The sequence below is a fragment of the Cucurbita moschata genome, unplaced genomic scaffold, assembly GCF_002738365.1.
Source record: "Cucurbita moschata cultivar Rifu unplaced genomic scaffold, Cmos_1.0 Cmo_Scf00104, whole genome shotgun sequence".
Lineage (NCBI taxonomy): Eukaryota > Viridiplantae > Streptophyta > Magnoliopsida > Cucurbitales > Cucurbitaceae > Cucurbita > Cucurbita moschata.
This window is the reverse complement of record NW_019268620.1, coordinates 13560-37122: the sequence shown is the minus strand read 5'-3', so window position 1 is coordinate 37122 and position 23563 is coordinate 13560. Positions and strand designations below refer to the sequence as shown.

The 23563-nt window shown below is 36.8% G+C and overlaps 1 protein-coding gene, 1 long non-coding RNA gene and 1 other non-coding gene across 3 annotated transcripts in view; all 3 read left to right on the top strand.

Annotated features, from left to right (window-relative positions):
- Window positions 1–208: 208 nt before the first annotated feature.
- On the top strand, window positions 209–282 carry TRNAN-GUU. Its single transcript has one exon. It is a non-coding gene; the product is annotated as a tRNA-Asn (tRNA).
- A 13131-nt stretch (window positions 283–13413) lies between these two features.
- LOC111439728 lies at window positions 13414–14124 on the top strand. The gene has a single exon (XM_023077270.1). It carries the CDS (start codon window positions 13414–13416, stop codon window positions 14122–14124), a length of 711 nt encoding a protein of 236 aa, XP_022933038.1.
- Window positions 14125–21763: 7639 nt separating this feature from the next.
- LOC111439732 overlaps window positions 21764–23563 on the top strand; it is a 10251-nt gene continuing 8451 nt past the window's right edge. The window contains exon 1 of the long non-coding RNA XR_002709851.1: window positions 21764–21894. This is a non-coding gene — a long non-coding RNA (uncharacterized LOC111439732). The remainder of the gene's footprint in view (window positions 21895–23563) is intronic.

Below are 23563 nucleotides of genomic sequence, written 5' to 3'. Positions count from 1 at the left end.
GTAGACTCGTAATGGGCAAAAGCAAACAATATCTGCTAGCGGTGGGTTTAGGCTATTACAAAAGCTATTAGAGTTAGTCACCAAGCAGTGTGCCAGCGAGGACGCTGGGCCCCCAAGGAGGGTGGATTGTGAGATCCATTATTTGTTGGAGAGGGGATGAAACATTCCTTATAAGGGTGTGGTGGGCTTAAGCTATTACCAATAATTAGCTGGTATAGCTCAGTTGGTTAGAGCATGTGGTTGTTAACCACAAGGTTGGAGGTTCAAACCCTTCTTCTAGCGATGGGAATAAGTCTACTTGTGTTACCACAATACTATGTGCACATCAAATACTCAAGACATGCGCTGCTCTTATTTTTTAGGTAAAGGCAAGCCCCCTCTACACAAAAGACGAAGTCCACCTGCTCGGACCCAAACTCGAATACCAGTAACCTCATTCCAGTCAAGCAACCTCATACTAGTTTTGTCTAGTAACCAGATACCCAACACAGCAACCACATACCCACCAACAACTAGTCCAGTAGTTCAGTTCCTCTATGCTTTGCCCAAAAACCCACATTCAAGCCCAAATACACAGAACACAACCCAACCCATGGATCCACTACACAGACCTGTGCGCCCACATGAACATTCGAGACCCGCACCTCGAACCAGTTCGCAACCTTCTCATATGTCAATGTCCCTCAGCGACAGAGTCACTATTGCATACACCAGCTCCTTCGGCTCAGCATCTCGGAGTCCTAGGCTAAAAAATGGTGTATTAGGCTTGGTTTGAAATTTTGACACCGACCTTTACATTTTTTGCCCTTCCGAAGTTTATTTTTCTAATAGAAATATTTAAGGTCAATATAACGTCTTATTTCTAAAGTTCAAGTTAAATTAGATTAGAAATGTAAATTACTAACGAAGTGAGATGGACATTTTAATAGGAAACAACTCCCGACAACACTTGGAGTAACTTTGAGAGACAAAATTCAAACGTACTTGAGTTTAGAGAAAATGTCGGCCAAGACCAACCAAGTAAGTGGCCTTACTATCGGCATAGTCGGACAACTTGATTTATCTATGACGATACATGCCCAGTTACCCTTGCACGTGTCATTTATGTTTTATATTTTATGAGGTGGTGACTATGACTATGTTATTTGATGATGCTGTATGATGTTATATTATGTTATATGATGATGTTACATGATGACGTTATATCATGATGATATGATGAGGATGATGCATGATAACATGACGATGTAAGATGGAAGATTATAAGATTGATTAATATGACATTATTCCGTATTAAGACGTGGTGCATCTATTAATGACATGATGCACTATGAGACTGAGTATTTTTAAGATACAACACTAGCCAATGTTAATGATGATGAACGTATGAAGGCCAAGGTATGCATATTACGTAGAGTAATATGTGAAGTGTATATAGGGTTGTGACATAAAGATGTTCTAAAGATGAAAAACTCTAGGGACCTCATGCATTTTGTGTGTACATATACATCAAGTTACTTCCCATTTATGATGATGAGTACGGATGCTTACACTACGATGATAATCCTCATCATGCCTTACATGACACTTAGGGGTCTACTGACCCCTAGACGTCGCTACAGACAGTTAGCTCGACTATGATGAGTCCAGAGGGTGTGAACCGTCTAGAGATCCATGCTCGCACGTGTGAGTCATGTGTAGGGAAGTACTACACATCCAATTTTTTCTAGACTGGAGGCCACCCCTATGATATTTTTAACAATAGGTTCCTAAGATCATTAGTTGAATGTGTTTGCATTCTCTAGCCTCAATAGTGGATCACTTATGAGTATTTCTTAAAATACTCAAGCCTTGTATTACTTCTATTTCAAGTAAGGGCAAGACACCCCTATACAACTGATGAAGACATCACAAATAGAGATAATGACACGTGCATAGAATAGTAGTATTTTATTTTCCTAGGCATAGGTTAGTATAGGGCAATTTTACTTTGATATTTTAATTATTTTAGTTACTATTTATTTATGTTGTTTTAAAGATGCTTTCAAATGAGTAAGTCCATTACAGTATTTTAAGATGAAGTTTAAATGTTTAATTTCATATAAGAGCATAGGATATGATGACGGTAGCAACTTTAGGCTAATAGAAATCTAGGGTAGTTACCGTTGGTAACAAAGCTCTAGGTTATAGATTTGGTAGACTTGCCTACGAGATAGGCTTGGCACGTTCCATGGTTTCACCATCGATGTCCTATCACCGTCAGTTATGTCTTGTATAAGATAAGAAAAAGAAATGCCTTTAAGTGCATGTGCTTTCCTGTTTACCAATCTTGATGTAATTTAGTATCAAATATGTTGAGATCTAATTATATGATTTATGGTAGCATTATGTTCCACCTAGTTGTATTTTTATGAATATGTCATGTTTGCTAAATTATATGTTGTGATTATATGTGATATGATGCAATCTATGTTAGCGAGATATAGACTTAAGAAAAATTATATATTGGTTTTAGAATCATGCCACATAAGGACACTAAAGAGGATGACGAGGAAGGAGACGACCCTGTATTAGAGGTAGAGGAAGAGGTGGAGGTGAAGATAGCCCACCTCGTGAAGGTTTAGAGACTAGGACGAACTCACCTTAAGTTGTGCTACCTCAGGCTGCGCACCTCTAGTAGCACCGATAGCTGAAATAAATCCCACTACAAGCCTAGTGTGAGAATCGTTTCAGGCAATACGATGATGCCCACTCAACAAGCCAATAGGGTGTGGAAAGGGGAATGTAGCCAACAAGCCAATAGGCCATCCTAACTGCTTATTGTTATAAGGAAGAATTACTATTTCCATTGGTGTGATGCTTAGAGTGTGATGCCTTTTAGAGAACCAAAAGTAGAACAACTAGAACTTATTTTTGAGCGTGGACAATATCATACTATTATGGAGGTTCGTAATTTCTAATCATCAAGCATTCTCCATGAGATTTCATGGGTAATATTATCTATCCTTTTATATTGAATCAAAACCCTTGAATTGAGTTATAATGTTTTAGTAATTTTCCTTTTTTATGAAATCAAAACCCTTCAAGTGTATGAATTCAAATTAGGGAATACACGCTAAATATATACGAATAGTGATTCATAATCAATATGTGCCCGAATTGATTGGGATTGACATTTTATTTAATGTTGAATATTAATTAATTTTTTAATTAATCATTTAATATTATTTTGATTTGAAATTAATTATTTAAATTAATTGTTAAATTAAAATTAAAAAAGTCAAAATGTTTATTCACCTAATGGAAAAATGCATGTTTGAGTTTGTGGAATATTGAGTCAATATATGGTTTAACCAAACTTGCATGTTTGCCTCATAATCCCACAAATTTGAGTGGAATTTTGAGTTTCAAAATTTGATTTAACGAAACATGTATGTTTGCCAAATAAACCTTACAAATTTGAGTGGAATTTTGAGTGTCAAAATTTGGTAATCTCAAATTTGCATGAACATGCAAATATGACTCTATAAATAGAGTGAACAAGGTACATGAAAATTCTTTTTGAAAAACTTCGAGAAAATCTATCAAAACTCTCTCTTTACATATACTAAATTCCAATCAAGTTTAATCACTCATCGGATTCCACAATCCCGTTCTAAGGCCTAAGAATAGTAGAAACGACACTAGTGGTGGTTCAAAACTGTTCGTGAGGAAAAAGGAATTTGAACTACAAAAGGTTAGTATTCAAACGCATTGAGTTCTAATGCTTTTGAACATGCTAGCTAATTTACTATAACTGATGTACTTAGAGTGCCTAAGATCCAATTGCTTAAGCACGTGTTATAGTAAACTAATAACTTATCAAAATTATTTTAACTTTTTTGGCAAAATAAGAAGTTGCAGGCCAATCAAGGACGAGACCAGCAGGTCGAGACAACAAGGAATCCTTTTCTGAGTCTGTTTTAAGTACATGTGCTTTTGTTGTTGAAAACTTACTTGGATTATTTTTTGTTGTAAAATATACTTAATTCACATGTTTTACTTGTCATGTATGAAATTTTTTGTTTTATGACCGATTTTTTAAGCAAAATATCTATGTTAGTGGTAACTCATGTGAATCGAACAGTCGATGAACAGGTGTTATAGAAGCATTGCTTGAGAACTATGCGGTAACAGCGGGGATCGTCCCAAGGCATCCAATCGTGTCGTTTATTTTGAATTTCTACATTTAGTTTTTAATTGTTTGTTGACTATTGGTCAAGGTAAGAAGCGCTGCTTGAAAACTATGTGATCACAGAGGGTGTCATCCCAGTCTGTTTATTTTAAATTTCTACATTTCTTTTTTAGTTGTTTATTGGTGGTTGGTCGAGGTAAGAAGCTGCAACACCCCAAAAATGAAGTAAAGCCACCCATGTAAGACCGAAAGAATCCAATAAAGAAATTAAGAGGATTAAGCAAGGAAGGGTCTTAAGCAAGTAATTTCTATACCCTAATGAGTAAATGTAAGGAATAAGGTCTTTGGAGAAGTACTGGGAATGAAAGCGTAAGCATAAAGGACGAAAAGGTGACTTTCCAATTTTTAAGGAAATTTCTGGATATTTAATTCCTTATCTAGAGGGAATTTCAAGATGCTCAAGGACCGAAAAATGACAAACAAGAGATGAAGACATTTTTAGAAAAATTATGAATTTTTCAAAAAAAATAATAATAAAATATTCTGAAAGTGGCAAATTACCAAATTACCCTAATGATATGGATAATTACGAAAGTGCCATTCTGCTGAAAATAAAAACCTCTGCATGTGACCATCTGCACAAAGTCTTTCGAATCTCAAAATCGAACAAGACAACAACAAAGAATGTGGTACCCTAGAATATTAAGGACACGACTAATAGCCTACAAGTAGGCTACTTACAAAGTTTTTGTCTCATTCTTTATTCTCCATTCTTTTTAGGTAATAAGGAGTTGGTCGAGGTCGAGAGCGGACTCTGAAGCAGGTGTCATAGACAAACCTCACTCGTTGTCCTCAACCTTTTTGTTTTAAAATGTTTTGTGCCCGTTCCTTATTTTGTGTTTTAACTAGTATGTTGTGTTTTAAATACTTATGTATAAACTTTATTTTGATATTATGTAAATATAATTTTTTAAATTCTTTTGTTTATTTCACGAAAATTTTTCCTGTCTTTCAGAACCATCGTGACAGCTTGATTCTTACAGAGTGATATTAGAGCCCAAGGTTTCTCTATGGCCTAGCTTAGGAGGACTCCCTACGAAACCAAGTAAGTATGCCTTTAAACTCTTAACTAGCAATTTAAGTATGCCTTTAAACTCTTAACTATCAATTTAACAGACTAATCGCTTAATAAAAAATCGGGGAGAGATTAAACTAGCAATTTGACAGAGTGAGAATATAAGATTACATATCGTTTTTAGTGTTTGTAATGGTTTCTAAAATCACTCTAAATACTAATACTTGTATGTGTTTTGTATACCTACTCTAAGTACAATTTATTAAGTTAAACACTTGTGATAAGGACTCTGAAATGTGTATTAAGAACCAGTATCAAAGAAACCAAGAATGAACAAAACGAAAACTTACCGTAATAATTAATATAAAGGTTTCAAAAGTGGGATTTGAACCTACGACCTCTCACAAGGAATAGAACTTGAGTATGGGACCTTAGACCATTCGATCATCCTGACTATTAATTTTAAGATCTAACATTGGTTAGAGAGGGGAATGAAGCATTCCTTATAAGGATGTGGAAAACTCTCCCTAATAGACGCGTTTTAAAACTTTTAGACATACAACGATAAGTAACAGGAAAAAAGAACCGAGCATTTTCTTTAAGGTCGTGGATACCTCATCCTAGTATACATATTTTAAAATCGTGAGGCTGATGGTGATACGTAATTAGCCAAAGTAGACAATATCTGATAGAGGTGGGCTTGGTATGTAACAAATTGTATTAGAGCTAGTCATCGGGTGGTGTGCCAACGAGATTACTGGGAACACAAGGGGGTGGATTGTGAAATCCCACATCCGTTGGGAAGGGGATGAAACATTTCATATAAGCATGTGAAAATCTCTCACTATTAGACGCGTTTTAAAACCGTGCGGTTGACGACGATATGTAACGAGCTAAAGTAGACAATATCTAGGCTAATACTCATAATTTATTGGAATAGTTCAGTTGGTTAGAGCGTATGATTGTTAACGATAAGATTGGGGAGGTTCAAGCTCTCTTTTTAGCAATGGTAATGAATCATTCCATTTTAGTATGTGGAAAAATTTAGCCCTTCAACCAAAGTGGACAATGTCATATAATTATGTAGGTTCGTGATTCCTAACATTGTTACATAGTCCTAATCTAGCATCTTTAATAATTATGTTGAGTTATTTTTAGGAGTACCTTTGATACAAAAACATAATGTAAAAAATATTTTCGCATAAAGCAGTTACATCATGCATATTCTAGTGACTCTAGGTCCCTAAAAAACTAGGGTCATTACATATAATCTACACCTGAACTTTCCATAACATAGAGAAAAACCCGTGACAACTTGCTCGACCAAGGATTCAATTACCACCTACAAGTAGGTTACTTATTTAGTTGCACACTATATATTACTTTTCCTTTTTAGGGGATCACTAATTGTTAGTTAAAGTCACAAAGGAGGGTCGTCTCGAGCCATTAGTTCGATGTGTTACGAGTTGTTGTTCTTAGTTTCCAAATCTCGTTCCACTTTTTATCATTTTTTTCTTTGTCACGTTAGTTCTATGTGTTACGAGTAGTTGTCCTTATTTTTTGAATCTCGTAACAATTTTTATCAATTATTTTCTTTGCCAGTACGTGTCATGAAAATTGAGTTATTATAGTTGTGCTTTGAAGTTTTTAAAATTGAGTTATTACCGTTGTGCCCTATTTAGCTCATCTAAGCTATTCTCGGCCATTGGTGCCATGCAGTTTAACTCTTCTAAGCATACCAAAAATCAGGTAATTTAGTTATGCTCTTACCATTTCCCCTACTATCGATTCAAGTTCCAATAGGTGAGTTGGCGAATATGCAATATATGACTATATGACATATATGACTCCTAAATGATCAGATGACTTGCCACTCGAGAATAGTTGGTGAATATCTAATAATAAGACCAAAACCTATGAAAGAAAAAAAAAATTAAAAAATAGAAAAAAAAATACAAAAACAAAAGCTTGGAGAATTAGTTATTTTCTTTGATTCAAGGTTTTTTGCTTCAACTAAACTTATGGTTGGGTTGAGGATTAGGGTTCCCAATCAATTTGGTATTAGGGTCTAGGTTGCATCTATGTGGCCTATTCTAGAATTGATTTTATCTTTTGTTTATTCGTTTATGTTTTTCTTTTCTTCAAATCTGTCCATTTATTTCTTGCTGCCATTTCCATCCTTTTCATCATCTTTTGACCTTGTTCTTATTTTCTTTTTGAAGATCATGTTTAGACGTTGGAAAAAAAAATCCTTATCATATTTGTTCATTATAAATGGTCCTTACCATTTATTTTAGACCATTTATATCTTTATTTCAAGATCAAATAATCTTTTATTCACATTCGTTCTTATTCCATCTAAATCTGGAATATTTGTGTTTGATATTTTTTTTTCTCATCCTTTAGACTTGAAGATAACTTCTAATTTTACAGTATTTTATAAGAAAGAAAGTTAGTTGTTCTCAAATCTACACCACCATTTTCTTTGGAATTCTTTTTTCTTCCATCTGCAATTCAATCCAAAAATATATTTGTTCCCTTCTTTCTTTGTTTATTTTTTGTTTTTATTTTGCTGTTATTTCATAATTAACTTATCTTGATTTCATTGAATAGCTTACTATTATCAGACTTGTTTTATCCATGTATTAGCATACCTTGATAATAATTTAGTCACTTTCCCAAATAGCCTACCTTTGTGTGTAATAAACACAAGTGTTCCTGAGTGTAAAATTAGTGAGTTATGTATGTGAGATCCAAAACATATTTAACTATTGTTTGTACAATCATGAACCAAGACAAAGGAAATGGAGGGGAGATCAATGAAGCTAGGTTGAGAGAAACACAAGTCAGAACTATTACTCGTTTAAATCAAGTTATTAGTACATCTACAAACAGGATGGAGTAAATTGAAATAGCCTTAGGTAATCTTCAAGGAAGGGAAGTACTCTTGAATGAAGAAGTTGAAAATGAAGAAGATGACAATGTCACTCTTTTAGTGGGACATAGTCCTAGGGATGGGAGAGAAAAAGTCAAAGGAAGGGGTAGAGAAATTTTAGCACCAAAAAGAATTGAGAGGGAGTAGGAATACTAGAGAGGAGAAGAAAGAGGAGTTGGGGGTAAAGCTTAAAAATTCAACTTTTTATGGGAGATTAGATCCAGAGGAGTATTTGCAATATGAGAGCAAAATTGAGCATGTTTTCGATTGCAACAATTTCAGTGAAGAAAGAAAATTGAAGCTTGTTGTGGGTGAATTTTGTGATTACGCTAATATATGTTGGACATCTTTGAAAATAGAGTGGAGGAGAAATTATGAAGAACCAATTGAAACGTGGGAGGAATTCAAGACATTAATGAGAAAAAGTTACATTCCAAAGCATTATTCTCGAGTACTCAAGAAAAAACTCTAGATTCTGCTACAGGGATCCAAAAGTATTGAAGAATATTACACAAAAATGGAGGCCCTTATGAATAGAGCATGCATTGATAAAGACGAAGATGATACAATGGTTAGATTCTTCGGTGGGATGAACTGAAAACTTGCTCGCTAAGTGGATAGGAAAGCATACTTTGATATAAAAAAATTGTTACACCTTGCTATTAAAATCGCAGGGCAACTTGCTTGGGAGAAGGAGAACTCCAAGAGGTATACTATTTCTAAGTCTATTACTTACCACGCTTGCAAAAAATGCAAATATTGAGAGGATAAATTTCAAGGTTAGAGGCACGTATGAGATTGAAAAAAAGAACAAAGATTAGACATCCAAGGGTAAAGAGGAAGTGGAGGAATACAAGGTCATATTAGTAGTGATTATCCTAACAATTGAGTCATGATCATAAAGAATGGACAAGTTGTCTCACATAGTGAGGAAAGTGACCAAGATGAGCTAGTTGAAGAAGAAATACAAGAGAATGAGGAGAAATTGAAAGCTTAAAAATTGTGAAAAGAATAATGAAATTGGAAAAAAAAATGGAAGAACGTGAGTTGTTTGGCTAGAGTTGGAGAGGTTAGAAGCCGAATGTTTTCACAAAAACCATCTTTATACTTATGTACAAGTAAGGATGTTTGGTCTCTAACGATAACAATTTTTATTTGCCTTGTATGTTTCAATCTCTTTTACAAGAATTTGAGAATGTGTTCCAAGATGAAGTACCTAAAGGACTACCTCTCATTAGAGATATTCAATATAAAATAGATTTTATAACGGGTGCAATCATTCCTAATAGGCCAGCTTATAGAGAAAACTCAACTAAGACTAAAGAAATTTATAGGCAAGTTGGGGAGCTCATGGAGAAGGGCTATATACGAGAGAGTTTGAGTCCATGTTCTGTACCAGTCTTATTGATGCCAAAGAAAGATGGAACGTGGCGCATGTGCATGGATTCTTGAGCCATCAACAAAATCACTATAAAGTATCGACGTCCTATTCCTAGGCTAGACCATATGCTTGATGAATTGCATGGTTTATATCTATTTACAAAGATTGATTTGAAATTTGGATATCATTAAATTAGAAGGCATATAGAAGATGAATGGAAAAGAGCTTTCAAGACTAAGGTTGGATTGTATGTATGACTTTGATATGAACCACGACCAAGGAATTTCCATAGCTCAAGGTCCAATTACAAGGACGAGAGCCAAGAAGCTACAACAAACCTTATACAGTTATATTCAAACTATGGTGAGCTCATCAAAGAAAATTCTAGAAGACGTTGGAGACCTCCCTTATATGTTGTGCAAAGTTGAGGTTCAAGAAAGAGATGAATTAAATGCATTTTAAGTTGCATTTAATGAACTCCGCTGAATTTATGAAACTAGTCCAAGGATGACTAATAAGCACATTTTATTAATTGCATTATCTAATTATAGTTTAACTATTTGTTTGTCATATTTAAGCTAGTTTTAAATATAGGAGTTAAAGGTTATATTGTAACCCACATAAGTTACTATATTCCACCATTAACTAGCCATTTTAATATGGAGGTTATGGGTATTTCTCATTTACTAGCCCATTTAATTTGGGAGTTATGTATGACAGTTAAGGTGGTAAAGGCTATATAAAGCCTTCTTTTCTTTGATTAGACATCAGATTTTGGTATTAAGAATATAATTTCTATTTTAGCTTTGTTGAGAGCTAAACTTTCTTTGCAAATTCTTGTATTTAGAACTTGCATGTAGAGTCATTCAAGTGGTATTGATCAAACCTCTTGTAGAGTGATTCGAATCACGAGTTTAGAAACGAGTTTTCTTTACTCTTGATCTTGATCATCAAGGTAATCAGTTCCATACTTTCCCTTGGGTTGATTTCCATATCAGACTTGTTATGCCTTTTAGGTTAACTAATGCTTCTAGTACATTTATGCGCTTAATGAATCAGGTTTTGAGAGAATATTTAGGAAAGCATGTTGTTGTACATTTTGATGATATTTTAATTTATTCAAAGACTTTGTATGAGCATGTGAAGCATGTTAGGTAAGTTTTGATTATGCTTAGGAAAGAGAAACTTTATGCTAATTTTAATAAGGGTAGTTTTTGCATGGAAAAAGTTAACTTTCTTGGCTTCATAGTTGATAAAAATGGAGTACAAGTAACTTCTTGCTCTCAAGGTGAACTTAATTTGAAGGAAAAGAGACCGGAGATAGGATTTTGAAACTTACCCCTAATTTGAGACCAAAATGGATTTTCTTCAATTGGGCTTGTTCTTGAGGTTATTTCTCTTCGTTGTCTTCTATGGAAACATTCCTTGGAGGTACAATTGGGATCGTCCTTGCTTGACGTATTCTTGTGTATCCTCGGATTGAAATTTTGAGTTTTCCTTGAAGCTCTTTAATGACGAATTGGATTGCAGGAATGATTTCTAGGCACTTTCAGCATTGTAAGAACAAGTTTGAATCGAAATGGTGTAGAATTGCTCCCGAATTTGGAGGAAATCTGAGAGTAGGAGACCCAAAATCTAAACGCTTATTGCCTACTATTGGGAGCTCGATTCTTGTTCCAAACTATTGCCTAAACGTTTATGAACAACATAGTGGAAAGTAGATAACATTAGTTTAAATAAAAATAAAGCAATGCCCTAATATAACCTAGGGATCATTCAAAATAACATGAATACAACTGCCCTAAATTTGGCTCCTTGGCCTTCAACGCAACGTTGTCATCCGTAGATGGGTATCTTACCTTTACTTTAAAATAAGAGTAGCATGTGATTTGAGTACTTTAATAAATACTCGGTAAGTAATCCCACTGTTAGGGTCGGAATATGAATCACGTGTAATATAGTGGGACCTATCCTTTCATAAATACATTGTGGCATGGGCTTGGGCTTTACTTTTCAGTCTGAGCAGAGTTGAATATGTTGTACTTCCCTATACACGACCCATGAATGTGCACATTGACCACCAGGTGGGTTGGTATAAGAGTACTCTGTGGGTCTGCCTTGTCGAGGTTGTGCACACTCACACTACCAAATACCATGAAGGGAAAAGACCCGCATAATATCATAAGGAACATAAAATACATGTGTCTGTACTCATCATAATGGGGAAGTATCCCGATGCACCTCCCATATAAAATACATGAGATCCCTAACATTAAAACACGACATAACGTTCCTATGAGACATACATACTTGATTCTTGTCATATTGTTCATGATTAACAATACATAGACATAGGGTGTACTAAACATAATATAGAAGTATCTCGATGCACGTGGTATACAAAATGCATGAGATCCCCTAACATTAAAGAATGACATATATTCATGGCGGTAGTCATACCAACAATCTATTCCTAGCATAGTGTTTCTATAAGATATAAATACTTGATTCATTTCATATTTTTAATAATTAACAATACATGATTTTCTAATGTCTCATAGTCCTAGAATAGTGTATATGATATCATAGCATAACTTGTATGCAACATATCGTATATCATAGCATATACATATTATAGTATATGTCATACAATCATAAAACATGGCATGTGCAGGGGCCACAGGTAGCGATGTCCATTCCCTGTCATCATCCCGACCATCTATTTCATTCTCCATTTCCACGAAATTCTCTATTTATTTGTGTGGGGATCAGGGTAAAGGGATTCTTCGCAAGGAAGTGGCAGGGATCGGATTCCCCATGGAGAATTTTAGTGGGTTTTAGATCCAAGAGTCAGTCTTAGAGGAAAAGACCAAGAGTGTTGAAGATACAAGGCCAAGAATGTTTTACCGTAACAATGACTTTTTATGGGTTAGGAAACAGTGGCATCCTGATGTCTATATTTAGTTTTAGAAGACCTTATAATTACGTTTGTTATTACTATTGTAAAACCGTAAAGCAGAGCAGAGAAAAAAAGAAAAGAAACAGAGAAGCAATAGAAGATTGTTTTTTCAGATAAACAGAGTGTTCTTTGTCTCCTTTTATCGTCAGTGTGTGAGAGATTTATTTCACAAATTTATGAGTTTTCTTTAACAAATTTGTATCAAGCCAATGGCGAATGTGACGGGTCAAATGCCACTACCGTGACTAACGAAGACAAACTACGAGAATTGGAGCATTCATATGAAAGCTTTTCTTGGTTCTCAAGATGCATGGGAGGTGGTCGAAGAAGGGTTAGAAGAACCAAAAGATACCACTGGTTATACAGCGGCACGAAACAAGGTGGGTTGTTCCGAGTCGTTGACGAGTTGGGCTTTGAGAAGCTTGCCAGTGCAACTACTTCAAAAGAAGTGTAGGACACTTTAGGAAAAGTGTTCAAAGGAATCGACCGAGTCAAGCAAGTGCGTCTCCAAACTCTTTGTGGCAAGTTGGAGAGCATGAAGATGAAGGAGTCAGAAAGTGTATATGACTACATCATGCATGTACAAACTGTTGTAAACCAACTCAACTGAAATGGAGAAATGTTAGCCAAGACCCGGTTTATGAGAAGATTTTAAGGTCATTAACCAACAACTTTAAGAATGTGTTATGCGCGATAGAAGAGTTAAAGGACCTAGCGACGTTCAGAGTCGATGAGCTAGCCGATTCTCTCGAGGCACATGAGCAACGTAAGAAGAAGAAGGAGGAAACACTCGATCAAGCACTTCAAACCAAGGCGTCAATCAAAGATGAAAAGGTACTCTACTCTCAAAATTTTGAAGGTAGAGGTTTTGGACGTGAAAGTAGTAAAAATGGTCATGGTGGTCAAGGCAGCAGTAATGAAGGATACTATAAGAAGAAGGGACAGTCGAGCCAAGAAAATTGGCGTGGAAGAGGATGCAGTCAAGGAAGAGGTGGCCGATCAATTTACTCCAACATTCAGTGCTACAAATGTTACAAACATGGTCACTATGCAAACGATTGTAACTCCGACAAATGTTACAACTGTGGCAGAGGGGCATTTTGTAAAAGATTGTCGAGCTAATAAAAAGGTGGAAGAAACAATCAACCTAGCCTTGGATGACGCAACAACCGAAGGTCTTCTCATGATGGCTCAAAATGAAGATCTGAAAGCGAAAGAACACGGCAGAGCAAAAGACGATGGTGGTAGTTGTGAGGTGGTGGAAGCCATTGGAAATGAGAAGATACGCAGCGGATTTGGCAAAATCGCGATATCGGAGACGAGAAAATTGAAGGAATCTGGATTAAACACGCGATCGGCAAACGACCCAAAGAAACTTCCGGATCATCAGAAGGAGAACAGAGATTTAGAGCAACAACCAAAATCTGCCGTGGATAAATATGTGGAGAAGTCTCAGTTGCAGACGTTGAAATCGCTGAACGAGCGCCTTTTGAAGGAGAAAGTAGAGATTGAAAAAGAAAAGAAAGCTTTTAGAAATGGAGATTTCAGGTTAGAGAAGGAAGTGGCAGAGCTGAGTGAAAGTTCTTTCTATCTCAAATAGGAGAAGGAAGAGAATGAGATGGTAATTTATGAGCTTGCGAAGTGAATTGAAGAAGGTGTGGAGAAAGAGAGGTCAGTTGCTGATGAGTCGTGGGTTCAAAACCGAAGGTGTGTGCTAGGAAGTGAAATTCTTTACATTGAAGCGTGGCACCATGCGGATCAAGTCGAACAGACTTCGAGTCAAACTTGGTTAGACGTGGGCGTGGATCAGAAGAGCTATGCGTGTCGCATATCGAGTGGAGACGCGTCACTTTACAATGTGCCTGACGCGTTATTCCACCCAATCGTCAATACGTGTCCCTCAGGTTGTCTGACACGCGGCTTGCTGGTTGTCTGATGCGCTTTCCCTCCCGCAAGTTGACATTGTTGGGTTTTGATAATCGGCCAGGGAAATCCTTTCTTTTCGGTGAGAGAAAATTGTCGACAGGAGGTTGTTGGAAGAAAAATAAAATGAGTAAAATAACAAGGAGAGAGAATGACTGAAATTTTGACTGCACTTAAAATCAGGTTGTGAAATCTTCTGAACAGATTTCCTATTTAAATATAACCTATCCTAAAAATGGCTGGAGAGTGGCAACTGAAACTATGCCACTTCCTACAAAATTGCCGTCTAAAACTTCGTTAATCCATTCGACGTGTTTGTCAAATGGTCAAACGGAGAATTAATGTAATCGTGTGAATCTAAAATGCCACTTCCTACAAAATTGCCGTCTAAAACTTCGTTAATCCATTCGACGTGTTTGTCAAATGGTCAAACGGAGAATTAATGTAATCGTGTGAATCTAAATAAGGAAAAACTCAGGTTTTATCTAACAGACATGTGGATTGCCAGAAAATATTCTCTACTGACAGTCGCAATACTGAATCTGGCCTTCATAGTCAGTTCATTTACCTCCTTCTTGTTCCTGAAAGAACTCTCAGAAATCCTCATTTACCTCCTTGTTCTTGAAAGGACTCAAATCCTCATTTACCTCCTTGTTCCTGAAAGAACTCCCAGAAATCCTCATTTACCTCCTCCTTATTCTTGAAAGGACTCCCAGAAATCCTCATTTACGTTCTCCTTGTTCCTGAAAGAACTCTAAAAAATTCTCACCTCAAATTTCATCCAGAAATCCTCATTTACCTCCTTATTGTTCCTGAAAGAACTCAAATACTCATTTACCTCCTTGTTCCTGAAAGAACTCAAATCCTCATTTACCTCCTTCTTGTTCCTGAAAGAACTCCCCAAAATTCTTGTTCATTTACCTCCTTCCTACTTCCTGAAAGAACTCAAATACTCATTTACCTCCTTGTTCCTGAAAGAACTCAAATCCTCATTTACCTCCTTCTTGTTCCTGAAAGAACTCCCCAAAATTCTTGTTCATTTACCTCCTTCCTACTTCCTGAAAGAACTCAAATACTCATTTACCTCCTTGTTCCTGAAAGAACTCAAATCCTCATTTACCTCCTTCTTGTTCCTGAAAGAACTCCCCAAAATTCTTGTTCATTTACCTCCTTCCTACTTCCTGAAAGAACTCAAATACTCATTTACCTCCTTGTTCCTGAAAGAACTCAAATCCTCATTTACCTCCTTCTTGTTCCTGAAAGAACTCCCCAAAATTCTTGTTCATTTACCTCCTTCCTACTTCCTTCTTATTCCTGAAAGAACTCAAATCCTCATTTACCTCCTTCTTGTTCCATTTACCTCTTTCTAGTTCCTGAAAGAACTCTCAGAAATCCTCACCTCATTTACCTCCTTATTCCTGAAAGTTCTCAAATCCTCATTTACCTCCTTCTTCTTCCTGAAAGAACTCCCCGAAATTCAAGAGAACTCCCCAAAATTCTTGTTCATTTACCTCCTTCTTGTTTCTGAAAGAACTCTTAGAAGTCCTCCCCGAAATTCCAGAGAACTCCCTAAAATTCTTGTTTATTTACCTCCTTGTTCCTGAAAGGACTCTCAGAATCTTGTTCATTTACCTTCTTCTTGTTCCTGAATGAACTCTCATAAATCCTCACCTCAAATTTCATCAAGAAATCCTCAATTACCTCCTTCATTTCCTTCTTGTTCCTGAAAGAACTCTCAGAAATTGAAATTCTTGTTCATTTACCTCCTTGTTTTTGAAAGGACTCTCAGAATCTTGTTCATTTTCCTCCTTCTTGTTCCTGAAAGGACTCTCAGAATCTTGTTCATTTACCTCCTTCTTGTTCCGAAAAGAACTCTCAGAAATCCTCACCTCAAATTTCATCCAGAAATCCTCATAAATCCTCATTTACCTCCTCCTTTACCTCAAATTTCATCCAGAAATCCTCATTTACCTTCTTTTGGTTCTTGAAAGGACTCAAATCCTCATTTAAAAGAACTCCCAGAAATTACCTCCTTGTTCTTGAAAGGACTCAAATCCTCATTTAAAAGAACTCCCAGAAATTACCTCCTTCTTGTTTCTAACAGGACTCAAATTCTCATTTAAAAGCACTCCCAGAAATTACCTCCTTATTCCTGAAAGAACTCAAATTGTCGAATCTACGATCTTCACGTTATTAACACGACAATTAACCAACTGAGCTAATAGGGCATAGGTTTTATGCACATTATAGATCATTGGCTCCTAAACCAGTCAATCGAGTTTCGTTTACATAAATTTATACATAATAAACTTATAGAAGTCATTATCTTTTAAAGTTCGTAGTGTTTTAACTCGTATCATGAAAAGATATTATTAAAAATTAATGAAATTGGCCCATGTAGGTTGATATGAACCAAGAGACATCAATCATACAATATACTTCAATGAAGATGTGAAGAAAAGGTTGTCAAAATTATCAAAAGATGTTTCAATTCATGCTACATTGAAAAGTGAAGAAAAGGTTGTCAAAATTATCAAAAGATGTTTCAATTCATGCTACATTGAAAAAGAATAAAGTTTGATTGTTGTAAATTTTGGATGGGTTACAATTTAGAGTAATTTACAGTTATTGTATGAGCATTTGTGCTTTTCTTTAGCCATAAGTTTCTTTGCAACTCTATGTAGTTTAGGTTGTATGTAGAATCATTCAAGCTCGACATGATCAATCTTGCTTGTGGAGTGATTCGAATCTCAAACAAAGTGTTCTTGGCTTGAGATATTCGATCAACGAGGTAATCCGAATCTTATTCCCCTTGTATTGATTCCTTATCTTATCACAGTGTTGAACCTACGACCTTCGCGTTATTAGCATGACGCTCTAACCAACTGAGCTAATAGGCCATAGGTTTTATGCACATTATAGATCGATAAGCTCCTAATGTAGTCAATTGAGTTTAGGTTACATAATTTTATGCATAATAAACTTAAAACTTTAAGTCATTATCTTTAAAGTTCGTAATGTTGTAACCCCGTATCATGAAAAGATATTATTAAGAAGAACTGAAATTGGCCCATGCTTTAAGTCATTATCTTTAAAGTTCGTAATGTTGTAACCCAGTATCATGAAAAGATATTATTAAAAAGAAATGAAATTGGCCCATGCATGTGCCAAACCAATGACCTTCCCATTATTAGCACGACGTTCGAACCAACTGAGCTAATAGCCATAGGCTTTATGCACATTATAATCAGTAGCTCCTCATAGATGTTCTTTGTCTCCTTCTATCGTTAGTGTGTGTGAGATTTATTTCACAAATTTATGAGTTTTCTTTAACAAATTTGTATCAAACCAATGTCGAATGTGACGGGTCAAATGCCACTATTGCGACTAACGAAGACAAACTACGAGAATTGGAGCATTCATATGAAAGCTTTTCTCGGTTCTCAAGATGCATGGGAGGTGGTCGAAGAAGGGTTAGAAGAACCAAAAGATACCACGGGTTATACAGCGACATGAAACAAGACGTTAAAAGAGGTGCGATACAAGGATAAGGGGGCACTATACATGTTGTTTCGAGTCGTTGACGAGTCGGGCTTTTAGAAGCTTGCTAGTGCAACTACTTCAAAAGAAGTGTGGGACACTTTAGGAAAAGTGTTCAAAGGAATCGACCGAGTCAAGCAAGTGCGTCTCCAAACTCTTCGTGGCAAGTTGGAGAACATGAAGATGAAGGAGTCAGAAGGTGTATCTGACTACATCACGCATTTTACAAACTGTGGTAAACCAACTCAACTGAAATGAAGAAATGTTAGCCGAGATGCGGGTTTTGGAATAGATTTTAAGGTCATTAACCAACAACTTTGAGAATGTTGTATGCGCGATAGAAGAGTTAAAGGACCTAGCGACGTTCATAGTCGATGAGCTAGCCGGTTCTCTTGAGGCACACGAGCAATGTAAGAAGAAAAAGGAGGAAACACTCGATCAAGCACTTCAAACCAAGGCGTCAATCAAAGATGAAAAGGTACTCTACTCTCAAAATTTTGAAGGTATAGGTTTTGGCCGTGAAAGTAGTAAAAATGGTCATGGTGGTCAAGGCAGCCGTCATGAAGGATACTATAAGAAGAAGGGACAGTGGAGCCAAGAAAATTGGCATGGAAGAGGACGTAGTCGAGGAAGAGGCGACCGATCAATTTACTCCAACTTTTAGTGCTACCAATGTCACAAATAAGGTCACTATGCAAACGATGGTAACTCCGACAAATGTAACAATTGTGGTAGAGAGGCATTTTGTAAAAGATTGTCGAGCTGATAAAAAGGTGGAAGAAACAATCAACCTAGCCTTGGATGACACAACAAATGAAGGTCTTCTCTTGATGGATCAAAATGAAGATCTGAAAGCGAAAGAACACGACAGAGCAACAGACGATGGCGGTAGTTGTGAGGTGGTGGAAGCCGTTGGAAACGAGGGTATACGTAGCGGATTTGGCAAAATTGCGATACCGGAGACGAGAAAATTGAAGAAGGAATCTTGATTGAACACGCGATCAGCGAACAAGCCAAAGAAACTTCCAGATCATCAGAAGGAGAACAGAGATTTAGAGCAACATCCAAAATCTGCAGTGGATAAATCTGTGGAGAAGTCTCAGTTGCAGACGTTGAAATCGTTGAACGAGCGTCTTTTGAAGGAGAAAGTAGATGAAGATAAGAAATCACTACAAGGGGAATAAGATTCGGATTACCTTGTTGATCGAATAACTCAAGGCAAGAAGAACGCTTGATTGAGATTCAAATCACTCCACAAGCAAGATCGATCATGTCTAGCTTGAATGATTCTTGTTGATCAAATGTCTCAACGCAAGAACACTTGATTGAGATTCGAATCACTCCACAAGCAAGGTTGATCATGTTGAGCTTGAATGATTCTACATGCAACCTAAACTACATAGAATTGCAACGAAACTTAGCCATTGGCTAAAGAAAAGCACAAATGCTTCATTTAATATATTTTCCAAGTCTCTTACAAATCCAACATACATGGCCTTATATAGCCTCAAAATGAAACTAAAGGCATTCCAAACGTTGTAACATTCATACTTAATGACCATAATTAGCCATTATGTAACCTAAAGTAAATAAAATGTCTTAAAATACAATAACTCTAAATTACTCTAAATTGTAACCCACCCAAAATTACTAACCATCAAACTTCATTCTTCTCCAATGTGGCATGAATTGAAACATCTTTTGATAATTTCAACTATACTTTCTTCAGATCTTCATTGAAGTATATTGTATGATTGATGTCTCTTGGTTCATATCGGTAGAGATTGGAAAAGAAAAGAAAGCTTTTAGAAATGGAGATTGAAAGGTTAGAGAAGGAAGTGGCGAAGATGAGTGAGAGTTCTTTATGTCTCAAATAGGAGAAGGAAGAGAATGGGAAGGTAATTTATGAGCTTGTCAAGAGAATTGAAGAAGGTGTGGAGATAGAGAGGTCAGCTAATGATGAGTCATGGGTTCTAAATCGGAGGTGCGCGCTAGCAAGTGAAATTCTTTACATTGAAGCGTGGATCTGTTAGAAAACACTCGTACAACTAAGAGAGGCAATAAACCAACTTACTCATTATTCAACTTGTTACACAGTACATATATAGACAGAATAGCCACACTAACTGCTAATAACTTCCCTTAACCGCTAATAACTACCCTTAACCGCTAATAACTATCCTTAACCGCTAATAACTTCCCTCAACTAACATAATTTGAAATACAAACAGTAAATAAAATGAATTACGGTTAATACAAGATTAAATAAACTAACAAATCATCCCCTTAATCTTGTATTTTGATCTTCACATTCTTACATTCTTCAAACTAATTCTTTCAGTAAACGTCCTAACCATATTCCTTGACACGCAGCTGACGTCGCCGCAATATACTCTGTTTCACAGGACGAAAGTGCCACCATTTTTTGTTTCTTTGAAGTCCATGTAATTGGATTGCCATATAAGAAAAACAATGTCCCTGTAGTGCTCTTTCGATCATCTATATCTCCAGCAAGATCACTATCACCATATCCGATTAAGCGATTTTCTACTTGCTTTGCCTTCACATAATGTCATCCAATATCAATAGTTCCTTTCACGTACCTGAGTATCTGCTTCACAGCTGTCATATGAACCATAGTCGGAGCTTCCATAAACAACTCATAACTCCAACGGAATATGATAAGTCAGGTCGTGTGTTCACTAAATAACGAAGACTTCCGATAATACTCTTATAAAGAGTGGAATCAACAGATGTACAATTACTCACTTTGCTTAGTTTTGTTTTCGGCTCCATAGGAACATGACACGGATTACAATCCATCATTCCAAGTTTTGCCAAAAGCTTTGCCGCATAACTCGACTGAGATAACCTGATTCCATCAACATCTTGTTTAACCTGATTGCTCGATGTCCATTTGGTAGTTTTGCGAACTCCCACGTGCCATTTTTTTAAATAACAGACAACTCTTCTAGCATTGCTTGCTGCCATTTCTCATTTTCTCTTGCTTCCATATATGAATTTGGCTCCTCAAGTGAAAGAAAACACATCCTAACTTCTTCATCAAACTCAATAGAATCAGAGTAAATTTCTCTTAACTGTCGAAATTTTCTTGGATTTGATGAGATGTATGAATCGTTTTTTGGTGATGAATTGTCTCTTGATAAATCATTTGCTGGTGATGAATCGTCTCCCAATAGAGTTCCCGATGATTCTCCCCGCTCTTCTAAAATGACCTCGTCATTCACATAGGCCTGTGGATCATAATGAACATCGAATTTACCACCTTCCTTCTTATTTTCTTCCAATTGTTGCACATCCCATTTATATTCTTCTTCTTCTAGAAACTTGACGTCTCGGCTGATATGAAGTATTTTCGCTTTAGGATCATACAAATGATAAGCTTTTGAACCTGCTTCATATCCCACGAAAATCATTGGCACACTTCGGTCTTGTAATTTGGTTAAATTTGGTGTTGTATTTCTTGCATATGCCAGGCTTCCGAACACTCTAAAATGCTCTACATTAGGCTTTCTTCCTCTCCATTTCTCATAAGGAGTTGCTTCAATTACACTCTTCGTTGGGGATCTATTAAGAATGTAGACAGCTGTCTTCACCGCTTGTCTTCTTCAACAAGGGATTTGCCCACTACGAGACCTTGTGCCTTGTAGAAGGTAAAGATCATTCCTCCACCCAGGAAAAGAAGGTTAACCTTCTCCAACAAGGATTCAATTACACCGATCTTGACGACACCTTTGAACCACAACTAATGGCAGCAAATGGTCTCTTGGGATTTGACACAGCTCTGACCAGGTAGTCAAGTTCCTTCTGCATAAGGAAACCAGCAACAAAAGATTTCAAGTACTTAGCCACACTTAGCCACACCCTCTATGGAAGCGTGGGCCCTGTGAGCAATTCCAAAGGCATCATTAACATAGAGATCCGTGAGGGAAGCCAACTTCTTGGCAAACTCAAGTTGGTTCTCGATAACGTCGGGTATTGGAGTGTTACTAGACCTTCCTTTGTTGCAGACTTCGACGACTCTCCTCTCTCTCCAGTGTTGTTATTATTTCTCGGCATGATCTTTGGCATGTAACCAAGCTCTGATACCAATTGTTAGAAAACACTCGTACAATTAAGAGAGACAATAAACCAACTTACTCATTATTCAACTTGTTACACAGTACATATATAGACAGAATAGCCACACTAACTGCTAATAACTTCCCTTAACCGCTAATAACTTCCCTCAACTGACATAATTTGAAATACAAACAGTAAATAAAATGAATTACGGTAAATACAAGATTAAATAAACTAACAGGATCCATGCAGATCGGGTCGAACATCCTTCGAGTGAAACTGGGTTAGACGTGGGCGTGGGTTGGAAGAGCTACCGCGTTTTGCATATCGAGTGGAGACATGACACTTTACAACGTACCTGATGCGTTATTCCACCTAATCGTCAATACGTGTCCCTCAGGTTGTCTGACACATGGCTTGCCGATTGTCTGACGTGCTTTCCCTCCCGCAAGTAGACATGTGGCTTGCCGAAAAATTTTCTCTGTGACAGTCGCAATACTAAATCTGGCTTCAAAGTTAGTTCATTTACCTCCTTGTTCCTGAAAGGACTCTCAGAAATCCTCGAATTTCATCCTTCATAGAAGAACATATCGAATGGCTCAGATCTAAAGAAAAATTGTGAAAGTCACTTACCTCCTTTTTGTTCCTGAAAGAACTCTCAGAAATCCACGAATTTCATCCTTCATAGAAGAACATATCGAACGACTCAGATCTAAAGAAAAAGGTGTGAAAGTCATTTACCTCCTTCTTGTTCCAGAAAGGACTCTCAGAAATCCACGAATTTCATTCTATGAATTTTATCCTTCATAGAAGAACATATCGGCTCAGATCTAAAGAAAAATTGTGAAAGGTTACCTCGCAGGTCACATCAGTTTAAATTTCGTAGTGTTGTAACCATGTATCATGAAAAGAGAGTACATATTGTGTGCGAAGTTTGCCAGCGATAACAAGTTCTCGAAGGAAATGATAATCTAGTTCAACATGTGTTGGCCCGCTTGTGAGATACGGGATTAGAGCTCAAAAGAATAGCACTTTTGTTGTCACATAAGAGTAAAGGCTGCTGTGAATTAGGGACCTTGAGGTCATGCAAAAGATGCGTAACCCAAAGAAGTTCAGCGGCAGTTGTGGTAAGAGCACGATACTCAGATTCATAGCTGGAGCGTGAGACAATAAGTTGCTTTTTGGCACTCCAAGAAACGAGATTGTTACCAAGATAAATAGAATAGTCGGATGTAGAACGACGAGTATCGGGACAACCAACCCAGCCAGCATCCGAATAAGCGACGAGCGTACTAGGAATAGTGGATGGACGAAAGGTAAGACCAAAGTGGAGTGTTCCTTTGACATAGCGAAGAATATGTTTGACAGCAAGAAAGTGATCTGTAGTAGGGGCATGTAAGAATTGACAGCATAGGCAATATCTGGACGTGTAATAGTCAAGTACTGAAGGGCGCCAACAAGAGATCTATAGAGAGTAGGATCAGAGAAAGGAG

Bases quoted from the DNA above. Each gene is read 5' to 3' on its own strand.
- LOC111439728 (XM_023077270.1), top strand. From the start codon at position 13,414: ATGGTCATGGTGGTCAAGGCAGCAGTAATGAAGGATACTATAAGAAGA.